The following is a 23,641-nucleotide window of genomic DNA, read 5'->3' on the forward strand; positions in this document are numbered from 1 at the left end:
CCATCTTTTAGTTTGTCTCTATCTGGTCATATCTAGGAAGAAATGTAGTCTCTCCACTGAGGCTTTTTCCAGGTAGACTTCTTTCTTAGGAAGATGCCTGTATTATACTCTTTTCCACATGTCTGCCACCTCACTAAGCTTTGTCTGTCTCCTCCACCAGACAGTCAGGTCTCTAACGGAAGGAGACACACCTCCAGTATACTTGGTCATAGAACAGAGAAGGGCCCAGACACACATCTGCTAAAGAATTTATCCTGATGGACTTAGCAACAGGGAAACGAGGCACTGGTTGTTCTAGCACTGGGATAGGTTTCGGGGGCTTGAACACCTCTACTGGTTGATACCACAGCCCACTGTATCCACCTTCTACCCTTGGGTTCCTGCTCTGGGCTGGAACAAGTGGTCCACTCTGAGTCATCTGCTGTGGGCACTGATGTGGTCACCCCATGATTCTCACACAACCACCAGAGGACGTCATCAGGCAGAGGGATTGGGGCGGGGAAGCTTTTGTAGAAAGCCATCTATGATGAAGCAACACTCAACCCGAGGGGGACTTGAGGTCACTGAGCCCACCTGCACCTCCTTCCTCTCCTGGGGGCTATAAGAGAGCAAGGAGGAAGCACCAGCAGCATCGGCCTGGGCAGCCTTCCTGGAAAGATGCAGCCTCTTGTGCTCCTGCTGGCCTTTTTACTGCCCCCCAGGGCAGAGGCAGGTGAGTGACCACCCCCACACTCAGAGACCCCAACCCATCACACAGGGTGCACTGATCTCCTGCCCCTTCTGCACATCCCTGACCAATCTATCCAGCAGCAACATTCTGAATCCAGCTCCGTTCCCACCTCAGACCCCCGGGTATGATGCTGGATAAGCTACCAGCAGGAATGGCAGGGCAAAAGGCCTCTCAAGAAGAGCCAGTGGGTGTTGTTCCCTCCCCAGGCCCTACACGTGCAATCTGGAAAGTGAAACTTAACTAGAAGTGCATGGCAGAGGGAGGGAATCTGGAAAAGAGAAAATAATAAATCCCCCAGCAGAGGACAGAGTGGGGCCTGGCTTCCCTGTCTGGGATGAGACAGATGCTCCCCTCAGTGTCCACTCAGGAGACAAGCCCAGAGCTCAGCAGACTGGAGCTGGTGGGACCACAGTCCCCAGAGGACTGCTCGTGCAGTGCTCAGTCCCAACGCCCCTCTGTCCCTCTCCAACTCTGCTTTTATTCCCAGGCCTTGAGCAGCTCCCCTCTTTCAAAGATGGGGCCACTGTTTGGCAGACCCCACCTTCTCTGCTTTCTAGAAGCCCACCAGCCCGGGCCCTACCAACCCTCATCTAGAGGCCCATTGGAGGCCATTCCTTCATGCAGCCAACAGACACTTCTTGGGCATCCACTACCTGTCAGCCTTTGGAAACAGGCTATGAGAACATCTAGGTCCCTAACTGAAGTCCCGGCCACTAGAAAGCAGCACTATCCTTAGATGCGGGCCTTAGAAACGCACGGGAAACAAAGCAAAGTCAGGAGAGGAATTTTCAGGAGCCACTAGGACTTCACTGTCTCTAAGACAGAGATGCTCCTTCCAGTTATCTGTGGAGGACAGATTCACAGACCAAGGCTGCTCCTCTTCCCTTTTCCGGAGGAGGAAGTTGAGGCTCCTTCCCAGCCCTTCCCAACTCCAGACTATCCTGGGCTCCCAGACGCCCAGCGGTCCTGAGCCATCAAGCCGACACGTGCGTGGCAGGCTGACTGAGTGCACACAAGCAGATCAAACTTTTCCTTCAGGGAAGATCATCGGGGGACATGAGGCCAAGCCCCACTCCCGCCCCTACATGGTGTTTGTTCAGATACTGGTGAAGGAGACAATGAAGATGTGTGGTGGTGCCCTCGTGCGAGAGGACTTTGTTCTGACAGCTGCTCACTGCTGGGGAAGGTGAGGGACTGCAGACAACTGACACTTCCTGAGACTCCCAAGGGACACTGTTCCCTGCCCAGGGGCTACAGCCCAGGGGAGCTTCCCCGGTTCCTGGTAACTCAAAGTCACGTGAGCTCATGAGAGGAGCCATCTGAGAGCATGAGTGGGTGACGGAAAGTGAGAAATAGGACAGGTAAGCTTTGGGGTCAGAGGTCAGAGGTGAGAGCTAGTGGCCAGATGAGAAGACCACACTGACCAAATAAAGCAGCTGTGGAGGATGAAAGCCTGCATGAGGGTCAAAATGGAACACAGAGTATTTCACAATATTTCCTGAGGGCAAGAGAAAGTTTCCAGAAGCCCAACACTCCATGCCACTGAGAAGCACAGGGCACAGAGTCACTCCATGCCCGGCCCTCACGTTGCCTCGATTTCCCCTAGTTGCAGCCCTGGCCTGACCCAGCTGTCACCTGTCCTTCATGGCTCCTGGGCTGGATCTCCTGTGACTCCACACCCCCCACACTCCCACTCTGCTTTCTCTGCAGCTCAATCAGTGTCACCCTGGGGGCCCACAATATCCAAAAGCGGGAGAGGACCCAGCAGGTCATCCCCGTGAGAAGAGCCATCCCCCACCCAGACTTTAATCATAACAACATGTCCAACGACATCATGTTACTAGAGGTAAGTAACCTCTCGGCTTCTCTTGCTCTCCTGAGTTCAGGTTGTTTCCCACCCCCCACTGCGACCTGTTCCATCCCTCCTTCCTGTCCTGGCCGCCTGACTAGTCCCAAGTGGCTCAGGGGAGAGGGAAGACAGTACAGCCCATCATGGTGTCCCGGCCCAGGACGCCATTGGCTGAGCTGGACTTTCTTGCCTCTTCTCATCAGCTGGCAAGAAAGGCCAAGCAGACTGTAGCTGTGAGGCCCCTTAGCCTGCCCTGGAGCAAGGCCCAGGTGAGGCCCGGACAGGTGTGCAGTGTGGCCGGCTGGGGGAGTGTCACCCCAATAGGCCCAACCTCAGACACTCTGCAGGAGGTGGAGCTGACCGTGCAGGAGGACTGGGAATGCGAGTCCCGCTACCCCGGCGTTTACAGCGGGGCCACCCAGATTTGTGTAGGAGACCCGAAGGAACAGAAATCTTCCTTTAAGGTGAGACTGAGCATCTGCCTAGTTCAACTCTGAGGAGAGAGGTGTTTGGGGAAGATCAGGGACCTGGAGACCAAGCAGTGGTATCTTCTTCACCCCCTAGACTCCGATCTTTCTCCTGGGAAGAGAAGGGGGCAGCAGCCACAGTGGGGAGTCACAAGGCTTCTGCAAGCCCCCCTGGGGCCTGTGATGGATCCACACATGGTGTTCTCCCGGGAGATGAATGTGCAACACTCTGCCCCATGCAGGGCACACGTGTTAGAAAACTGTGCTCCCCGCTGTGCAGAAGTTAAAACCAGGTGGCTCCTCAGAGCTGGCACACATTTTGGAAGATGGGCTCACCCCCCATGCTGAGTGTCGGCCCCACCTGCCTGCTTCAGTGTCCTTAAACAGTAGACTGAAGCACAGTCCCACAGCACCTTTATGGGGAGAGGATCCGGGACCTGCGGGAGGAAAGTGAGCCACAACCTGAGTGAAGTGAAACAGTGACAATGTCCAGGGTCAGGACTGGGCAGCTGAGGGGCCCACAGGGGCCTGCCCTGCTCTCAGATCTCCCACATGGAGGCCATGCAGGCGGCCTTCTCTGAGAGGGGCTTTGGGACGGCAGGGAGGGCAGGACCAGGAGGAGAACTAGATCAGTCCTTCCCCCTCTCTGTCCACAGGGGGACTCCGGGAGTCCTCTCATATGTAAGAACGTGATCCAGGGCATTGTCTCCTACGGACGAACTGACAGGACACCTCCAGCGGCCTACACCAAAGTCTCGAGTTTCCTGCCCTGGATAAAGAAAACCATGAAAAGCCTCTAACTGCAGGAACCAGACCATCTTCTCTGGAGCTCATCCAGAATCACACCAGCAACTAAATAAATGTCTCTTAGCTGAGCGGGATCGGCTGGTTTCTGGTTTATTCACTGACCCTCATTCACAGGCACCAACTCTGCTTAGAAGGCCAATGACACAAATCTGCTCTTTTCTGCTTCCTCCTCATCCCCGTCCCACCAGCTCCTCCAAGCCCCACGCAAAGCTGTCACCCAGCTCCGTCTTGCCCATATGTGTCTCTCCAGGGCCTGCCCTTCTGCCAGGGCTGAAGCTGAGCACCATCAGGAGAAAACATGACCCTCTCTGGTCCCGGGGCTCAGGGTGAACTTCTTACCTCCTTCCCGGTGTTATATGGCAGAGAGGAAGGGGGATAACACCGTGGGTCCCAGACACCAAGCCGGCACAGCCTGGGGCTGCAGCTCAAGGGCACAGCCCCCAGCACAGGGGAGGGGAAGGGCTGTCTGAGCAGGACATTTCTCTCCCACAGCCCGGTGAGCTGGCACGGAGTGGGGTGGGTCTCTTGAGAAGCTCCTGTTCTCACCTGGGCTGAGTTTCCTCCCTGCCCTCCTCTGAGCTCGGGGCCCAGTTCAGCCTCCAGTCTCCTGGCTGCCCCTTCTTCTCCATCCCTGCTTACCACTGAGAGTCCTCAGAGTCCACCAACTCCTGTCGTCTAAAGACAACAGTGCTCTGAGCTGGCCCCTTCCTCACAGCCCTCCCACCCAGGACCCCAGAGCTCCGTGTGGTTCCAGCAGGGCCTCCCCACTGAGATACCAGCCCAGCTCGTGCCCCGGCAGAGAGGGCTACAGAGGGACCAGGCCCGTGCTGGCACCAGGCAGGGCCCACGGAGGACAGGGCAGGCGGGTGTCTATCCAGAACCCCTGACCCCACCTCTCACCTGGCAGAGCCACCTCAGCCCCTCACATCCAGCCCAATGTCCCCCTTTGTGCTCCAGGGTCCCCTGGCCACCTGGTCACTCAGTAGCCTGAGTCCCTTTCAGCCTGTCCTTCTTAGTCACTGCTGGCCTCTAGACAAAGACTCCCCACTGGCCACCTAGGGCTGTATCAGCCTTTGGAGTTGGCAGGGGTTCCCCTCTGCAGTAGGACTAGAAAGCACAGGTTGTCCAACAATCAACAAACATGGGCTGATCGAGCACCTAAGTGATCAGCCCTGGGATACACAGTGAACATAACACAGACTCTGTCATCTGGACCCGAGTGACACTGACAATGAGACTTTCACCCGAATCATCTAACTCTATCTCCCTCCTACACGTGAGTCCACGTGGCCTAGATCTCTGTGGGAAATCCACAGAAAAAGTATTTTATTTTTATTGCTGATTACAGTCTGTGTGCATGTTATCACATGTGACCCTAGAACAGCAGGTAATGACAATAGTTATTTAATTTCTAGAAGTGAAGTTACAAAATGGGGTTCACTGGAGCATCCTCTTCACCAAGAGGAGAGGGCAGCTGGTGGGGAGGAAGAAGACAGGAAGGGCAGCCTTACGTTCATTTGCTTTGAAAGCAGCAGGTATGAACATCATTGTCCAGATTCAAAAGATGGGAAAAACTATATGATGCATTTGCTTAAAGGCAATTAAAGTTTGACTCCAAACTCCCATCCAACTGGACAGGCCAGAAATATGATCCCTGTAGTTACTGTACCTCCTGCCTGGACAGAATCAAACTAGAACCCGGGAGGCTCACATGGTCTGGAAAAATGGAGAAAGGCCTCTAGTCTGTAGGCCTTCATGGTTACTCTGTGTCCATCGTTTCCAAGACCACCCAGACTTTTCCACAGTAGGAGGTTTTTGGAGGGCTCACATAGAGTACGTGATCCTTTGCTGAATGAGGATCTCCCTGTATTGGGCTCACCTCACCAAACACTCCCAACAGCCACCTCTCCAAGGTCTTGCCACTAATATGGGGCACTGCCCGGGGGCTGAGCAGAAGTCTCAGCTCTGGGCTAATGCTCTCCTGCCCCAAATACACACAACACTACCCTCCTGTAGTGAGATCGTGTAACCCTCGAAGGCACAGCCTTTCCCATCTTGTCATGCACAAAGCATTCAGCAACCCAGTCTCTTAATGACCATGGGTACTTTCACAAGGGAAGAGCAGTGATGTCACGCAGCTCATGACTTGGAGCCAAAAAAACATCTCTGCATTTATGACGTACTAAGAACCTTGCTCCTTGATGGAAAAAGACAAAAAGGAAAATGCAGAGAGCAAAACAAAAATAATATTTTAAAAAGTTGCCTGGCCACATGCATATTTAGTTTAGTTATAACATTAACTTTGAGGAAATGGGTCTGTGGTTAAAGCAAGTCTGAGAACCCCTGTTGTAGGTCTTCATCCTCCTTTGAGAGATGACAGGGAGCAAAGTCCCAGGAGTGGGAAGTGACTGACTGAAGGTACCACAGAGTTAGGACACAGCCTGGACTGAGCCCAGGCCCTGAAGGCCAGGTCAGTGAGAGGCCTGACATGTTGTCTAACACCCACCCTGTGATGTCCTCTTGGCGGCCCTGAGCAAGAGGTGAGCTTCTCTCAGACATCTCCATGGAGAGAGAACCTCGGGCTCCTGTGCAGCCACTCTGTGACAACTACTCAAAACACCTTTCTCGGTGAGCTGAAAGTCTGCTCATGTGCACCTTCAGAAGGAGGTGGGTAAGGACCCTAAACAGGCTGATGCCTTCCAATCTCCTTTGTCTGTGGAAGTATTCCCCTCCTCAACCCTGCCTTTGAGGAAGCAATCCCTCTATTGCTTAAAAATCTCTGTAATGAAAATTTAAATGTAAAAATGAATAAAATATCTCTGTAATGACCTCAAGGAAATGCCTCTACTCACCAAACCCATTCCCACCACCCCTCCTTCCTTCGAGCCCCACATGAAGAGTCAGGTCTCAGGATCATGGGAAGAGAACTGCCAAGCCAGCTCCTGGGGGAGAGAGGCCCAGAGGAATGCAAGATCTTGTCAGTCTGTTTTGGGAACGTGTCTTGGGATGGCTCTGCCTTCCCTGCCCACCACCGTACTTCTGCCGGGCCCCCTCTTTGTGGACTAGAAATCACAGGGTTTATTTCCTGTCTGGGTATCCCACACAACACAGCTTTTGACCAACAAACATATTTCACCATAAAACAAGTGCAGCAACAGGTTCCTTTTCATCATAGGCCTATTGCTAGACTGCATTCCTCATCCACAGATTCAGGAAGCTCAGTGAACCTCAGGGAGCACAAAGAAGGCCACGTCTAAGCACATAATAGTCAAAATGGTAAAATCCAAAGAGAAAGAGCAAAGCTGAGGGGCCGGCGTGGTGGCGTTGCAGTGGCATAGCGTGCCAAAGTGCTCATGCACCGCTTTGGCAGACTGGGGTTCGCGGGTTCGGATACCAGGTGCACTGATGCACAGCTTGTCAAGCCATGCTGTGGCGGTGTCCCATCTGAAATACAGTAAGATGGGCACAGATGTTAGCCCAGGGCTAATCTTCCTCAGCAAAATAGGAGGGTCGCCCTCTGATGTTAGCTCAAGGCTAATATTCCTCACATACAAAAGAAAAAGCTGAAAGTAGACAGAGAGGAAAATACTATTTTGGGAGAAACAACAATAAGAATAACAATGAGCTCCCATCAGAAGTAATGGAAGTCTGAAGACAGTGACATGACATTATTAAATGGCCAAAAGTAAAAAAGAAATAAGCAACCTATTTCTGGAGTTCTATGTCCAGTGGAAATACTGTTCAAAAATGAAGGCAAAATAAAGACATTTTCAGAAAAACAAAAGTAAGAAAATGTGTTGCCATCAGACCTGTACGGCAAGAAATACTAAAAAAGGTTCTGCAGGCTGAAAGATGATCCTCATTGTAAGCAGGAAGGAGAAAAGAAAAAGAAAAATGTAAATTGTGACTAAATTTAAAAGACTTTATATGAATTTCTTTCAAAGATTAATGACTATATAAGACAAAATATGCTTTAGGATTTATGGCATATTTTAGTAAAATGCATGACAAAAATAACTCAAAGGCTGTGAGGGAAGACAAATGGAAATACATCATTACAAAGTTCTTACGTGAAGTGGTATAACATTAATTCAAATTAGACTGTGATATGTGAAGGAGGCATATTGTGATCCTAGAGTAACCACTACAATAATATATAGAGATATGACTGAAAGCCAATCAAATAGCAATATGATGTTCTCCAACCTAACCCTATCAGCAGTTGCATTAAACATAAGCAGATTAAACACTCCAGCTAAGAGCAGAGATTGTCAGTCTGGATAAAAAATGCAAGACTCAATTTTGTGCTGTTTACAAGAGACACTCTTAAATATAAAGACATGGATAGGATGAATGTAAAATGGCAGAAAAAAGAAGATATATCCTGCAACACCAATCAAAAGAAAATAGCCTTGCCCATGGAGTGTGCTGTGTAACTGTAGAATTTTTGGCCACCTGTGAAATCAGACAGAGTGTCTCAGTAGAGTTTTCATTACCACTTTTCCATATTTTATTTCCATTTCTCTTAATATGAGTGAACTCTTTCCATTATTTTTTAAATATATTTTACTGTGAACTATCAGGTCTTTTTTTGTGTGTTTTTAAGAGTATTTAAAAGTCTTCCTCAAATATGGTTTTCACAACTCTGGTTAAGATTTTCCTAGCATCTTGTGTTTTTTGTTGCTACTATAACAGACTTTCTTTTCAATTACAACTTCAAACTGATGGTTGGTTGTTTATGTGAAGGCTGTGGACTTCTTTCTAATTTTAAAACAACCTCATGCTTACAGAAAAGTTGCAAATACAGTACAAAGAATACTTTTGTTTTCTTGAGCCATTTGAGAGTCAAGTTACTGACTTGGTGCTCCATCACTTCCAAATACTTTAGTGTGTAATTCCTACAAACAAGGATACTCTTATATAACCACAACCCAACCACTAAACTCTGGAAATTAACATTGATACCATCAATATCATCTAATCTTTAGACATCTAATCATTAGCCTTAATATGTTTATTTATTTGATTAATCCCCACAGAGATTTATATAACAAATCTCCCACATCCCCATCTTCCCCTAAGTAGGTCCCCTCCTTCCCCCATACAGGCTCTGGGATTCCACACCGGCACACCCTTCATGCCAATGCCCACCTCACCCTAATCAGACTCCTCTGACAAATTGCACCAGATTGTCCCCACGTGGAGGCTCCTGTCCTCCCACTTGAGCTCTGATACCACCTACTAGGCCAGGCCCTTGTGTGAACACTCTCTTCACCCCACTTGGGCGTCTGCTCCCTGCACTGGGCTGCCATCCTCACCTCACATGTATTCAGACACCCCAAGCTGAGCTGCGCAGTGCCGAGTCTTGAGCCAATGTGGGGTGAGGAGAGTGTCCACACGAGAGGGAGGCCTGGCCTGGGCACCTTCCTCACCCCACGCAGGCATGGCTGGGACACCTCACTCTGACTCACTGTGGCTCCCCTGCCAGAGTCACCACTGTCACTGTGCTTTGTCTCTTTAAGATTCTATTGCTTTTTAAGAGAATGGGGATGAAGATGTTTAGAGCCAACAATACTTTCAATTCCATGAGTCTCTCCTCTTTTTCCATGATGGGGAGGTGATCAGGATAACTTGGTAGGAAACGGTACCAGGACATCAGAAATGTAGTTCTCTGGGCAGTGCTGTGAGAACACTGCTTTGGCTCCCTGGCATCCGTTCCCACTTCACGTGGTATCAGTAATTCACTAAGGAGAATAACTTTGGGGAGAACTAATCCTCTTCCATTCTCAGGACACGTGGTGTGGACAGAGCAGACTCCAACTGATCAAAGGCTACCACCAGGCTTAGAGAGATCAGTGGTTTCAACTCGTCACTGCTTGTTCCACACACAAATCCTGTCTGCCAGCACATGCGTCCGCAGCAGGAACTGAGAACAAGTCCTGCTCTTCTCACGTCGGAGGGAGAATCTGAGTCTGGGGGTCACCACGCGAGCCGGGATTGCCACCCAGGAGCCTGCAGGACTCCTTCTTGGTGGCTGCTGGCTCCCAATATCCGCCGCCCCACCTCCTTCCCGCCCTGCTCTTCTCTGTCCCGTCCCTCGCCCCAGCCTTTGGTTCCATGCACACAGCCGGCAGGTAGGCTCTTCTTTCAGGGAAAATCCTCGGGGCCATGAGGCCAAGCCTCATTCTTGCCCCTGTCTGACATTTCTTCAGATCCAGACTCCAGAGACAAAAAAAAGCTGTGGGGGTTCCCTTGTGTGTGAGGACATTTTTCTGACAGCAGCTCACTGCTGGGGAAGGAGAGGAGCAGCGCGTGGCCCCACCCTCTGTCGACACCTCACAGAGAACCCTCCTCTCGGGGCTGCAGACCAGGGCAACCTAGGGACACAGAAGAGCTCTTCAGAGGACAGAGAAGCTTTGGGGAGAGGGGGACAGGTCAGTGCCAGTGGCCTGTTGAAGAGAGGAGCTGATCAGAGGTGGCATCGGAAGGAGGCTGAGGCCGTGCTCCAAAGCCCAGAGTGCACAGGTGACAAATTCACAGTCCTGCCCAGAGACAGTCAAGCTCTGAGCATGACCGAGCACCCCGAGTCTGCTCCAGAAACTGCCACCCAGACGGGGCTGCCAAGAAGCAGAGGACTCGGAGATGCTCAGCCAGAGGGCCACATCCCTGTGACTCCTCTCCACTCCAGTCCTGCCCTGTCCCAAGCTGTCCTCTTTCCTTCACGGCTCCTGGGCTGGAGCTCCTGTGACTCCACCTCCCTCTCTGCTCTCTGTGCAGCTCAATCCACTTCACCCTGGGGGCCCACAACGTCCAGGGTCAGGGGAGGACCCAGCAGGTCACCCCTGTGAGAAAAGCCACTCCTGACCCAGACTACAATCCTAAGAATTCCTCCAACCACATTGTGTGTTTAAAGGTAGGGCACTTTGCTCCCCTTGTTCTTGCACACTTTAATCCGAGGTTTTTGCATCCCCCACAACCTCATTCCTGTCCCTCCTTCCCAGTATGACCCCTTCACCTGTCTCAGGGCTGTGGAGAAGGCAACCCCACGACTGTCCCTGGAGACTTGGTGAATTCCTTTCCTCTGCCTTCAGCTTGAAGAGGAAGGCCAACCTCACTGCCTCTGTGAGCCCCTCAGGCTGCCCAGGATGCTGTTCAAGGTGGCCGCTGGGGGCGCCTCGGTGGGAACACTGCCTCAGCCGTGAAACTGCAGGAGGCTGAGCTTGAAGCCCACAGGGATGAGCAATGCGTCTCTCTCTACCAAGACCGTTACAACACCAACACCCAGAAATGTGTGAGGGACCCAAAAAAGAGCAGGACGTCTTTTAAGGTGAGATCCCCAACACTGTCCATGCCAAGCCCTGGGTACAGCCAAGCTTTGAGGAGATCCGGGGCAGTGGGGACTAGCTATATCCCCATGTATTCAGTCTTGTCACCAACCAAGTCTCTGTTCTTGTCTCCCGAGAGGAATGGGAGACTGTCCCACAGCCACTTACTGGCAGAGTCTTCCTGGGGGAGGAGAGGAAGGGAACTGTCAGGGCCAGGCTGAAGCCCAAGGACCGAGGAAGACCACAAAGCCTGTCATGGCACAGATCTCACCCACAGCCCCCTAATAGAGACCACTCAACCCCAGGGTGGCAGGGAGAAGAGAACCAGGAGAAGGCCCAGCTCAGTCCCTCTGTCCACAGGAGGACTCCGGGGGCCCCTTCGTGTGTAACAACGTGGCCCAGGGCATTGTCTCCTTTGGAAAAAACAACGGGAAACATCCACATGTCTTCACCAGGATCTTGAGCTTTCTGTCCTGGATTAAAAGCACAATACTTCAGGCACAAGGACCAGACTGAGGCACTGCCAGGATAGAACTGTCCATCTCCTCTGGGGCAAAAATCTTTAATTTTTCCTTTATTCACCAAAGTGTCTTATACCTTGTAATTTCTTGAGTAAATTCTTCTTCTTTTTTTCAGCAGTCTCTGAATCTTGTATATAAGAATGGATTCAGAAAAGTAACTTCATTTTTAAAACCTCCACCTTAGAGAAGGCTAGACTGGAAAGAAGTGATTTGCTGAATGCTGGTCATTGATGAGTGTGCTTAGACTCTGGGAAAATGTATGTTGGGTAGAAAAGTAATTATATATTCATCATAGAAAGAAAGTTAAGGGCAGAAAATATCAGTAAGAACATTAAAATACCCAAGAATTCCACCGCACAGAGATCATCATCATTAATGCTTAAGCATGTTGTCCTCCCCTCTTTTTCTAAGTACTCATAAGATGCTGTGGCTTTAACAGAATTGGGATTGGGCTATTTAGAACTCATAAGGCCTTCCTTTCCATTACTCCTTCATCTGTCATCATACTGGTAAGAGTGTTGGGACAATCAGTTTGCAAATGTTTATGATTGTTAAGCCCAGGGACATCAGAGCTATGGTTCACTGGACCATGGACAGAGAATATTTAGTGGAGGCTAATTATTGGGATGATCAGCGTGCATTTCCCCATTACTTGGCAACAGTAACCAGCATTTCTCGAGGGGAACCCTCTCCCTAGAAAATAGGCACTAGATTGGGTGCAACAGTTCCCACCTCAGGTGCAGGGATGCTAAATAAGCAAAGCATAAACCAATCAGGCCACTCAATTCTGATGGACCCAATGATGATTTGTTTTGGTCCAACGATTATCAAGTCCAGAACTTTGTTCAAAGTTCTGGGATGAGAGAAGCTCTCTTTGTCACAGATTATTTACATTTAAAGAGGGGATTCTAAATATTCCAAAATACGAGGCTGGACTGGTGGTCAGATAGGAAGTGGGGTTACCATTTCAGGTGTTCAGGTGAGTCCAGCTCTACATGCCCCTAGGGCAGGTCCAGACTCTTTCTCCCACCACCAAGCAGAACCCCCGCCACAGCCCTTATGATCCTTACTCTAACCACAGCTTCTCAGTCTACGCCAGCCAACCACCAGCTTCTCATCAGCAGCAGCCATGTTGCTTATCTCCCTGGACCTAGCTTGCTCCACCATTATTCATGACTTCATCAGGGTGGAAAAAGAGCCAAGAGCTGAGAAATGGAGACATTCTTGATTCTTGATTCTTCTGGGTTCCAGCTTCTCTGCTGGCTGCAGCACAGGCTTCGCTTTCTTATTCTTTCTTCTTGCTTTCGCCTTGTGACTCAGCACTGGGAGTGCAAGTGTGGTGAAAGTGCTATTGTCACCTACCCCAAGCCAGAGAACTTCAACAAACCACTTTGCATGATGGCACACGAAACCCAGAGGAGCACAGGTCTAGGAGGTCTCTGAGGTCCTGAGCCACCCTCCTGCCTTCCCCTGGGGGCCGCGTGTCTCGAAGGAAGAAACACCAGCAACAGTGACCTGGGGAGACCTTCAGGGAAGATGCAGCCACTCCTGCTCTTGTTGGCATTTCTTCTGCCCCCCGAGGCTGGGACAGGTGAGTGACCATCCCCACTCCAGAGGCTTCAGCCCATCTCCCAAAACCCTCTGTACTCCCAACCCTTCTGGCCAGCAGAGTCAGATACTTTCTTCAATTTCAGCCCAGGAACTTTCTAGACTCCAGCTCCCATCCCTAACCTAGACTAAGGCTGAAGCTGCATAGACAATCAACAAGGATGGCCAGAAGGAAGGGTGTTCATTAAAAGGTTTAGTAGGTGTTGAATTGTCATGAGTGAAGCCATGATGGCCACTCCATGACCCTCAGAAACCATCTTCACTGAAAAAATACAAAGCAGTTGCTTGTGATGGGAACTGGCCCTTCTCCCACAACACAAACTGCAATTGTTTACGTCTCAAGACTCTGGGAGCATCGGGAGCAGGCACAGACTGGCCATCTGTGTTGGCTCCGGACGATGACCAGGAGTCACGGTGCACGTACACACTAGATAACACCTACATCTAAAGAAAAGACACACCAATGTTTCCATGTAGGCCCTTGATGAAATCCTAATAAAAACACTTGCTTAGCATTGCCTGGGCGAGAGTCTCACTGCGGAGGGGACGCCTTGCCCAGGATCCTTTCTCTCAACCGGCCCTCCCTGCCTGGCCGTGCTGTTGGGGACTCCCCCGGCTAAAGGCGTGGATCTTGTGAGTACCCAGTTTGATGTTACTTTCATTTTCCCATTCATGTATTCTCATATTTTACTGATTTTCTTTTGCTGTAGCTGTTTCGGCCTAATTTTGTACATCTCTATTAATAAACAACCATTGCTTACTTATTAGATATTTGCTCTGAATGGTCCTTTGGGCAGGAAAGATGCTATTCTTGACCAATCCGACCCCTTTTCCCTGGTTAAAACAGGTGTGAGCCTCTCTTATCATCTGGAAAGTGGGTGGTTCATAGAAAGGCATTCAGCACAGGTTGTGAAGCTACGAAAGATAAGTAATTAAATCCCTCACTCCAACCCAGGAAAGGGCAGCTCAGAAGAACTGGCCACAGTAGTGGGAGTTGTCCCCAACCCTGCTTAAGAACCAGTTACATTTCCCGGTGCCCTCCACCCCCTCAACCCTACCCAGGAGAGGAGCCCAGGGTGCAGTCGATCTCAGAAGGGGCTGGATGACTGCACCCAGGGCTCGCCTGTGGCCTTGGCTCTGCCGCAGGCCTGAGCAGCCCATTTTCAGTCCCACCTCCCCCTGCCTTCCCAGGCCCTCGGCTGCTCCACACCGTGCCCTCCCCGCATCCCTGTGGACTCCAATCCCACCAGCACTATCCCCACCAAACCTCAGCCTAAAGCTGAGTGAAGGCCATTCTTTCATGTAGTCAAAAATGATTACTGAGATCCTAGGATGGATTAGACCCTAGGACACGACAATTTTGGAAAATCCAACTCCATAAGCTCCTGCGTGGATTATTAGATAAAGGCACCAATCAGGATGTTAGCGGATGCTCATAGGAGTCAGGAGTCTCAGTGAGACAGAAGGCTTCAGGGGAGCCCTGTCCACGCTCCCCTGGGGCTCCATCATTGTGAAGATAGGTCTTATCTCCTCCATACATTGTCTGAAGTAGGACGTGAAGAACAAGCACTGTCCCCGCTTTCTCACAGGGGTTCTGAGGCTTCACGTTCAGAAAATGTTCTTCTGCTGAAAGAAGCTAGTTGGTTGCTCCCTTGGAGTCTGCAGGGCACTGTAGACCCCACCCTCAATTGTCACCTTCTGAAACCTTTCCTACTGAGCACAGATGCTCCCAGAAAGCCCATCTTTCAGTCTTTCTTTCAGAGGACATCATCGGGGGACATGAGGCCCAGCCCCACTCTCGCCCCTACATGGCGTTTGTTCAGTATTGGGATGAAAAGATCCACAAGATGTGCGGCGGTGTCTTCCTGTGAGAGGACTTTGTCGTGACAGCTGCTCATTACTCGGGAAGGTGAGGGGCCACAGACAACTGACACTGCCTGAGACCCCCAATAGGACCCTTGTCCTCTGACCAAGGGGTACAGCACAGGGGATCTCCCCTGGCTCCTGGTAACTCAAGACCACGAGAGCTCATCAGAGGAGCCATCTGAAAGCATGACTGGGTGATGGAAAGTGAGAAATAGGACCCATAAGTTTTGAGATCAGAGGTCAGACGTGAGAGGTAGTGGCCCAGTTGAGAAGAGATACTGCACTGGAGAAATAAAGCAGCTGTGGAGGATGAAAGCCTGCATGAGGGTCAAAATTCTCTGGCCCTCAGGATATCACCTGAGGGCCAGAGAACCTTCCTAAAGCCCTACCCTCAGTGTCATTGAGAAGCACAGGGCACAGAGTCACTCAGCCCCCAGTCCTCCTGTTGCTTCGATTACCCCTAGCTGAGCCCTGTCCTGTCCCAGCTGTCACCTGCCCTTCATGGCTCTTGGGCTGGATCTCCTGTGACTCCACGCCCCCCTCAACCCCACTCTGCTTTCTGTGCAGCTCAGTCAATGTGATCCTGGGGGCCACAACATCCAGGAGCAGGAGAGGACCCAGCAGGTCATCCCTGTGAGAAGAGACATCCCCCACCCAGACTATAAGAACATCTCCAACAACATCATGTTACTAAAGGTAAGGAAATCTCTCTACTGCTCTTGTCTCCTGGGTCCAGATTGTTTCCCCTCCCATTGTGACCTGTCCCTTCCCTCCTTCCCACCCTGGCCGCCTGACTAGTCCCAAGTAGCTCACAGGAGAGAGAAGACAGTGCAGCCCCATCTCGGTGTCCAGGCCCAGGAGGCCATTGGCTCAGCTGGTCTTTCTTGCCTCTTCCCATCCGCTGGCGAGAAAGGCCAAGACGACTGCAGCTGTGAGGCCCCTCAGCCTGCCCAGGGCCAAGGCCCAGGTGAGGCCCGGACAGGTGTGTAGTGTGGCCGGCTGGGGGAGAGTCTCAATGAGCACTTTAGTAACCACACTGCAGGAGGTCAGCGGACTACGCGGCAGGATCGCGAGTGTGAGTCTCACTTCCCCTGATCCTACAGCGGGGCCTCCCAGATCTGTGTAGGAGATCCACAAAAGATGAAGACCATTTTCAAGGTAAGGTCTCCACCATCTACCTAGACAGATCCCGGGAGAGAGGACCTTGGAGAGCTCTGGGGTACGCGAGTGGCCGTATCTTCATACCTCAGCCTGAGAGCTTGGGCAGCCTGGGTCCATGAATCCAGTCTTTAGTTTTTCCCCTGAGCGGATCAGGGGTGCAGGGTGAGGAAGGATCAGTCAGCCCGCAGGAAAGTTGTCACCAAAATTTGCCTGAGGTTTGGAGAGAAAGCCTTGGCCTGGGTGGAGCTGCGAAGAACAGTCAGAGCCAGAGTAGAGTCCAGTGTGAGGGAGGTGACAAGGCCTGCCTCATGCAGCCTCCTAACACAGACCACTGACCCCCAGGATAGAAGGGAGGGCAAGACCATGAGGAGGCCAGCTCAGTCCTTCTTCTCTCTGCCCACAAGGGGACACTAGTGGCCCCCCCATCAGTAAAAATTTGGTCCAGGGTATTTTCTCCTATGGACGAGACAACGGGAACCATCCAGGAGTCTTCATGAAGGTCTCACATTCCTGCCCTGGATAAAGAGAACAATGGAGCGCTTCTAGCAACAGGCCGGAGGCTGCCCTTCCTCTGTGCCTGACCATCTCTTTTGGGGCAGAGGCAGGAATCCCATGGGGGTGGGCAGTGGGATGGCAGGGCCATAATAAACGGATCTCCAGTGCAAATATGACTGAAGTCTACTGATTCACTGAACCACTTTCAATATGCAGCAACACTGCTCCATGCTGCCCTCTGCTGTCCATTCTGGGCTGTATTTCCTCCTTTCTCTTTTAGCCCTCCTTCCTCCCAAACCCCATGCTGTCTAGTTTCTCAGTCACACTTCTGTGGTGCTTAGCCCTCTGCAAGGGCTGAGGCTAAAGGCTTCCCATTATAGAAAGACAATCTTCTTCCTCAAAATACGTCCTCCCCAAGCCTTAGAAACTTCTTTCTTCTCTAACCCAACTACCCTCATCAACCCAACAATTTGGCGGAGAGAGGAGCAGGTCAGCTGAAGGGGAGTAACTCCAGGGATCCAGGAGGCCAGGGAGCCGTGCTGAGGGCACTGAGTCTCCTGTTTCTGGGGCCTCTCTCTCCAGTGGGGGCAGCTTCTCCCACAGCCAAGACCGTAGGCAGCTTAGGAGGCTCAGATGCTCCTTCAGTGGCCCTCAGCCTCACTGGGGTCCCATTCCCTGCCGTGCTCTGGGCCCAGCACTGAGGTCAGTCAACCTTCCTCCCTGGCTGACCGTCCCACACCAGCCCGTTTTCAATCTGACTGCCCTGACCATCAGTTCCTTTCCCTTCCAGCCCACCCTGTTTCAAGCCATCCTTTCTCTCATCTCCCCAACAGAGTTCCCAGAGCCCGGTGTGAATTTTCCTCTATTGTTTGTTCCCATCATACCTGAGCTGTCAGCCCACCTGATGCCTATCAGAGGAGCCAGTATCTACTTCCTACCTGGGCAGAGACAGTTCAGGCCTTCCACTCCAGCATCCCCAGGGCCTCAGCCACCATGGCCTGTGGAGTCACTCAGCAGTCTCAGCCCCTTTCAGCCTGACCTGACTCCCCCTGCTGGCAACCTGGATTATGACAACTTTGTGAGCCTAAAGGCTCCAAGGCTGGAAAGTACCACTTTGCCATCCATCAATAGATCAATTATTAATCTCTCTCTTTGGGCCAGGCAGATATCAGGCTCTGTCCTTGACATTGGGAAACTCACAGTGAGGGGAAATTTCCTCTAAATTCCCCTAGTTCCTCTCCATCCACCAGGCAGGTCAGTTTGGTAGATGGATCTGTATTTGGAATCCACAGGAAATTTTGTCTTGAAAATAATTAAATTCTCTGCGTTTTATCTGTATTGCACATTACAGTTTCACATGGGTGTCTTCTTGATTCCAGAAGGGCAGTGTGAAATTGCAAGAGATTTGGAGAACCACACAGGTCATAAGGTTTCCAATCTCTGCTCAGTGGGGTCCATGTCTGGAGGTGAGGGAGAGAGGGAGCACGAACCGGGCAGCCTTATATTTATTTACATGTAGAAGGCGTGAACTTCAGTCCACAAACCCACAAAATGCCACATTTCAAGTGCAAGATCCTTCATTGTTTCGAAAATTATAAAAATAGTAAGAAATTTTCACCTATGAAGTAATGGGGGAAGCCATTCTGGTTTAACCTAATGATTACCTGATTCAGACTAAAACTTGTTTTTGCCAGAGCAGCCTGACTTCAAACATTTTCCCAAAGCAAAGAAGCTCTCTTTAAAGATAGGGACGAACATTTCCCTCTCTCTGATGTCAATACCAGTACTTATTTGAAGATAAGCTTTTCTTCCCAGAGAACCAATGTTGAGTTGACCTGCTCTGTGTGTGCTAAACTGCAGCAAAACATATCCTTGTGACTTAGGGGAAAAAATTGTATTCCCATCATGTGTGATGTGTGTTCCTTGTTTGAAATGGTATATATCCATACTATAAACCTCTTTCTCAGCAGTGCTTTTTTCCCTTGTGGAGACAGCACTTCCGGGCTGGTCTTCAGCATTGGCTCCGTAAATATCACTGTATCTTTCTTATCTATTGATCAGTTATTGACTATTTGCATCAACAATTGTGACCCAGACAACCTTATTTTAGGACCCTGTGTTGTTCAAAGAGCACCGTCAATGAATTGGATGTGACAAAACACAACAAATTCATGAGAGTTGGACAAACACTGAATCAATTGGGACAAACAGAAAAGAGAAGCAACTTCATTGAAAAGAATAACAGATAAATCACACAGATATGAAAAGCAAAATCCAGCACACTGAAAAATAAGACGAAAAGCAAACAAAAGCTTATTTTTCACACACTACTGTCCCCACGTCCATCTGCCAAGTCTTCCCTGGGGCTCACAGCACCGACAGAAGCACAGGTGAGAGAAGGCTGAATGCACGTGCAAAGATGGGCAAAAGAACGACAGAAGGTGCAGGAGCCAGGGGACAGTTTCAGGACACACCAGAAAAATGGACACTCTCAGGAGAAGCCGTCACACTAAAGAAATAGAGACCCCAGAAAGTCAGCCATGAGGAGCTCCACGGAGCCCCAGGGTGTAAGCCAGAGCCAGCAAGAGAGTGGACAAGGACATCCACCACCAGGGGCACCGGTGTGTGGCCTCGAGGGACAGTGCTGATGGGTCAGTTCCCCTCTCACCTGATGGGACCACTTGACATAGTATGACGCACATTAGGAAGAAAAACTGTTACCTTATAATGCCTGTAGTGTCAGGAAGACTGGGCTGCTCTTGATGGGACCTGTTTCCCTAAAATGATTTCTAACTCACTTTACACCTATTTCTCTCTCCTGATCTAGCAATTTTTTTTTCTAGGACTTATTCCTAAATAAAGTCTAAAGTGTATATGTGTGTGTGTGTTATTCATAAAGATGTTCATCACACCATTATTTAATAATAGACCCCAAATTGGAATCAATATTAATGTCCAAAATAGAAAAATGGTAAAATATGGCACATGCACATTATGTAATCTGCAGCCCTTAACACCTACATTATCCACCACTCTAGAAAACTAGGCAAAGAACAGCAAGATCCTGAGCAAGTTATAAAAAAACTGATAAACATTTGGAAAAAAGTAAAAGCTCATTAATTAATCAATGCAAACTAAAATAATAATTTTGCTTATCTAATTGGGAAGAATTTACAAAAATAATGATGCTTAGATTCAGCATGGACATTGAGAAAATGGAATTTTCATATCTGGTACACAAAGGTCCTTAAAAAAAAAAGGAAAAAAGGACTCTGTGACATAGCCATCAACCAAGGTCAGAAAAGTGGAGAAGGTTATTCCTTGTAGATTTGTTACAAAAGTCAAACCTTAGAAACAATGCCAATGTTCAGCACTAATTTGGGAAGTAGCTTTTTAAAAGTTTCATATCATTGAACACTATGCAAACCTCAAAGTTATGAGATAGAATTACATTTTGCCACACGGAAGAATGTTCATCAGGTATGTTTCAGTCAACAGCAGTTAGAGAGCAGTATATACTACAACCAAATTTTTGCTTATGCACATATTTTCCTTTCAGGCTTTTTTCCTCCTATATATCCATTTTCCTAATTTTTCAATAACTTTTACATATTATTTAAATAACTTAGAAGCCTATTTATTAAATTTGAATCAGATTCTAAAACGATACTCACTAATAGATTTTTGATAAAATGAGGGAAATGTTTATGGTGAATAATGTAAATTACAGGATTAAAAACTAAATATACTGTGATCACACCTATATGAAAATATATATAGGAAAAAAGCTAGATGGAAAAACATCCTTTCAAAGTAATCAGTTGGGTGTTGAGATTAAGGCTGACATTTTTCTTCCCTCCATTTTCTAATTTATTCAATTATTTTTTATTTTATTTTATTTTTTTTGTGAGGAATATCAGCCCTGAGCTAACATCTGCCAATCCTCCTCTTTTTGCTGAGGAAGACTGGCCCTGGGCTAACATCCATGCCCATCCTCCTCCACTCTACATGGGACGCAGCCACAGCATGGCCAGACAAGCAGTGCATCGGTGTGCGACTGGGATCCGAACCCCGGGCCGCCGCAGAGGAGCACGTGCACCCAACCGCTACGCCACCGGGCCAACCTCTATTCAATATTTTAAATGTTATAATTATTAAAATAATTTTATATAAAAAATATTGCAATTCAGTGAAAGGTAGGCTTCAGTACGTTGGTCCATGTGTTAGTTAAGATAACCCTGACTGTTCTAACTGATAAACTTTAGCATTTCAGTGACTAACACAGTAGAAGTCGATTTCTTGCTCACACACGGTCCAAAATGAGTTTCCTGGTGCGCAGTGCCCCTTCTTACTCTCAAGTGTCCCAGTTTGGACAATATTACAGGGTCAGCCCATGATTAAGGGACCAGGATCTGTCCCTAAAGATGAATCCGTGTTCCACGTGTCCATCTGCATCAGACCATGGAGGGGAGGAGCCTCCATGGTCAGGCACAGCAGTGTGTTTGGGGCCAGGTCTGGAAGGCGCCCACATCATCTCCACTCACCTCCCATTTGCTGCAACAGTCACACAGCCACACCGAACCCTCAGTGAGGCTGCACAGTGCGGGTCAGAAGAAAAGGAAGAAAAGGACATTGATTTGCTAAACTGCTAGCTCATCTCTACCACGATGCCTAACAGTGTTTGCTATTATAAGGATCAGGGGCCCTAAACATTGTCCTGCCTATGAAACCAATACATTTCCATTGTACAAAAAGTTGGATAACATAAAGGTGAAAATAAGAGTCACACAAAATGGTTGTTCTGATTCTTGTCGTTTTTTTAACAGAGTTAGTATCAAATCATACACACCATTCTACATTTGACCTTTTATGCTTAATATTAGATGGCACAAACTGCTCCATGCCACTAAGCAGTCTTCTAAAATATGATGCTTTTTAATAGCTTGGTGGTGTTTCATCCCATGAATAGGTCATAATGTATATTACCACTCTCATCTTGAATATTTCGATTGTCTGAGCATTTTTTGAAGTGGGTCTTAGGGAAAATGTCCACCTCCACCTCATTCTATATTTACCCAGGGACCCAAGGTCAGCTGCTCAGTCTCAGAAGTAAGCTCTTCTGCCAGGAAACACTGAGGCTTTGGCAACATTTTTCAAATCCTTCTCTGCCACACCCAGGGTCTGGGTCCTTCTTCCCCACCAACTATTCGGAGGGAAAGATTGTATGCAGATCCCATTGAATTTCCTATGTCACCTGACTTTTCCTACAAGGACAACAGCACAGGCCACTTCTTGACAAGACAGTGTCTCACTCTCAGCAGACACATGGTGATGGGAAGACAAGGGCACGGGCACAGCCTTCTCCCAGCACTGACACTCCATAAAACATCACAACCTCATCAGGAGAAACTTCCCAAGGAGATTCCAAAACCTCCTTCTAAGAGTGACATTAAGACAGCCCTGAGGATGTCTGGAATGCCTCCATAGTACACTGGTCTCCTACAAAGCCAAGAGCAGCGAGATTGGTTTCCGACTACAGCAGCATCAAAGGGAGGGAGAGTAAGTGACCCAGCATCAGCCTGCCCAGAAGATTGGCATTGTTGGTGGCCCATGGGGCCCAAGGAGGATGTGGGAAGCACCCGACATTAATGTCCCAACATCCCAGAGGAGAAAACAGTTGTAACCGATGGAAATGTAATAAAAGAGTCCAAAGCAAATGTAACCAGCTGTGGATGTTGTGAAATGTTTCTCAGTCATATTTGTCCCAATATTACAATTTTTCATTAGAATAGAAAATGGAAACATTAAAAAACCTATGTGTCCCTGACTACTCTCATACATTCCTTCTCCATGGACAACTTCTAGAAAGAAGTGGAAGGACAGCTAATTTTCGACAAAGGAGCCAAGAACATACGACGGAGAAAGGAAAGTCTCTTCAATAAATGCTGTTGGGAAAACTGTACAGCCACATGCAAAAGAATGAAAGTAGACCATTATCTTATACTATAGACAAAAATTAACTGCAAATGGATTAAAGACTTGAGTGGAAGACGTGAAACCAAAAAACTCCTAGAAGAAAACGTAGGCAGTATGTTCTTTGACGCGGGTCTCAGCAGTATCTTTTTGAATATCATGTCTCCTCAGGCAAGGGAAACAAAAAGAACAAGTAAACATTTAATGGGATTACATCAAGCAAAGAAGATTCTGCATGGCAAAGAAAAGCATCAACAAAACAAAAAGACAACGCACCGACTGGGAGAAAATATTTTCACATCATATATCCCATGGGGGTTAATTTCCAAAATATACAAAGAACTTGTACAACTCAACAACAAAAAAATGAACACCTCAATCAAAAAATGGGCAGAATATATGAACAGGCATTTTTCCAAGAAGACATACAGATGGCCAACAGGCACACAAAAAGATCTTCAGCATCACTAACTATTAGGGAGATGGCAATCAAAACTACAATAACATATCATCTCACATCTGTCAGAATGGTTATTATTAAAAAGACAAGAAATAACAAGTGTTGGAGAGGATGTGACTAAAGAGAACCCTCATACCCTGCTGGTGAGAGTGCAAACTGGTGCAACCACAGTGAGATACAGTCTGGAGATTCCTTAAAAGATTGAAAATAGAAATATCATATGATCCAGCTATTCTACTTCTGGTATTTATCCAAAGAACATGAAAACACTAATTCGAAAAGAGATATGCACCCCTATGTTCATTGCAGCATTATTCATAATATCCAGGACTTGGAAGCAACCCAAGTGCCCATCAATGGATGAATGGATAAAGAAAAC

General features: G+C 48.7%; 1 protein-coding gene and 1 pseudogene across 1 annotated transcript; both read left to right on the forward strand.

Annotated features, from left to right (window-relative positions):
* The first annotated feature begins 621 nt into the window (after window positions 1-621).
* LOC131402948 (granzyme B-like) lies at window positions 622-3,902 on the forward strand. The gene is made up of 5 exons (XM_058537395.1): window positions 622-712; window positions 1,769-1,916; window positions 2,441-2,576; window positions 2,783-3,043; window positions 3,703-3,902. The coding sequence occupies exons 1-5, from the start codon at window positions 658-660 to the stop codon at window positions 3,844-3,846; spliced, it is 744 nt and encodes a 247-aa protein (XP_058393378.1). The 5' UTR covers window positions 622-657; the 3' UTR covers window positions 3,847-3,902.
* Window positions 3,903-13,189: 9,287 nt separating this feature from the next.
* LOC131402947 (granzyme H-like) lies at window positions 13,190-16,326 on the forward strand (annotated as a pseudogene).
* Window positions 16,327-23,641: the final 7,315 nt, after the last annotated feature.

Source organism: Diceros bicornis, unplaced genomic scaffold (assembly GCF_020826845.1).
Source record: "Diceros bicornis minor isolate mBicDic1 unplaced genomic scaffold, mDicBic1.mat.cur scaffold_376_ctg1, whole genome shotgun sequence".
Classification (NCBI taxonomy): Eukaryota; Metazoa; Chordata; class Mammalia; order Perissodactyla; family Rhinocerotidae; genus Diceros; species Diceros bicornis.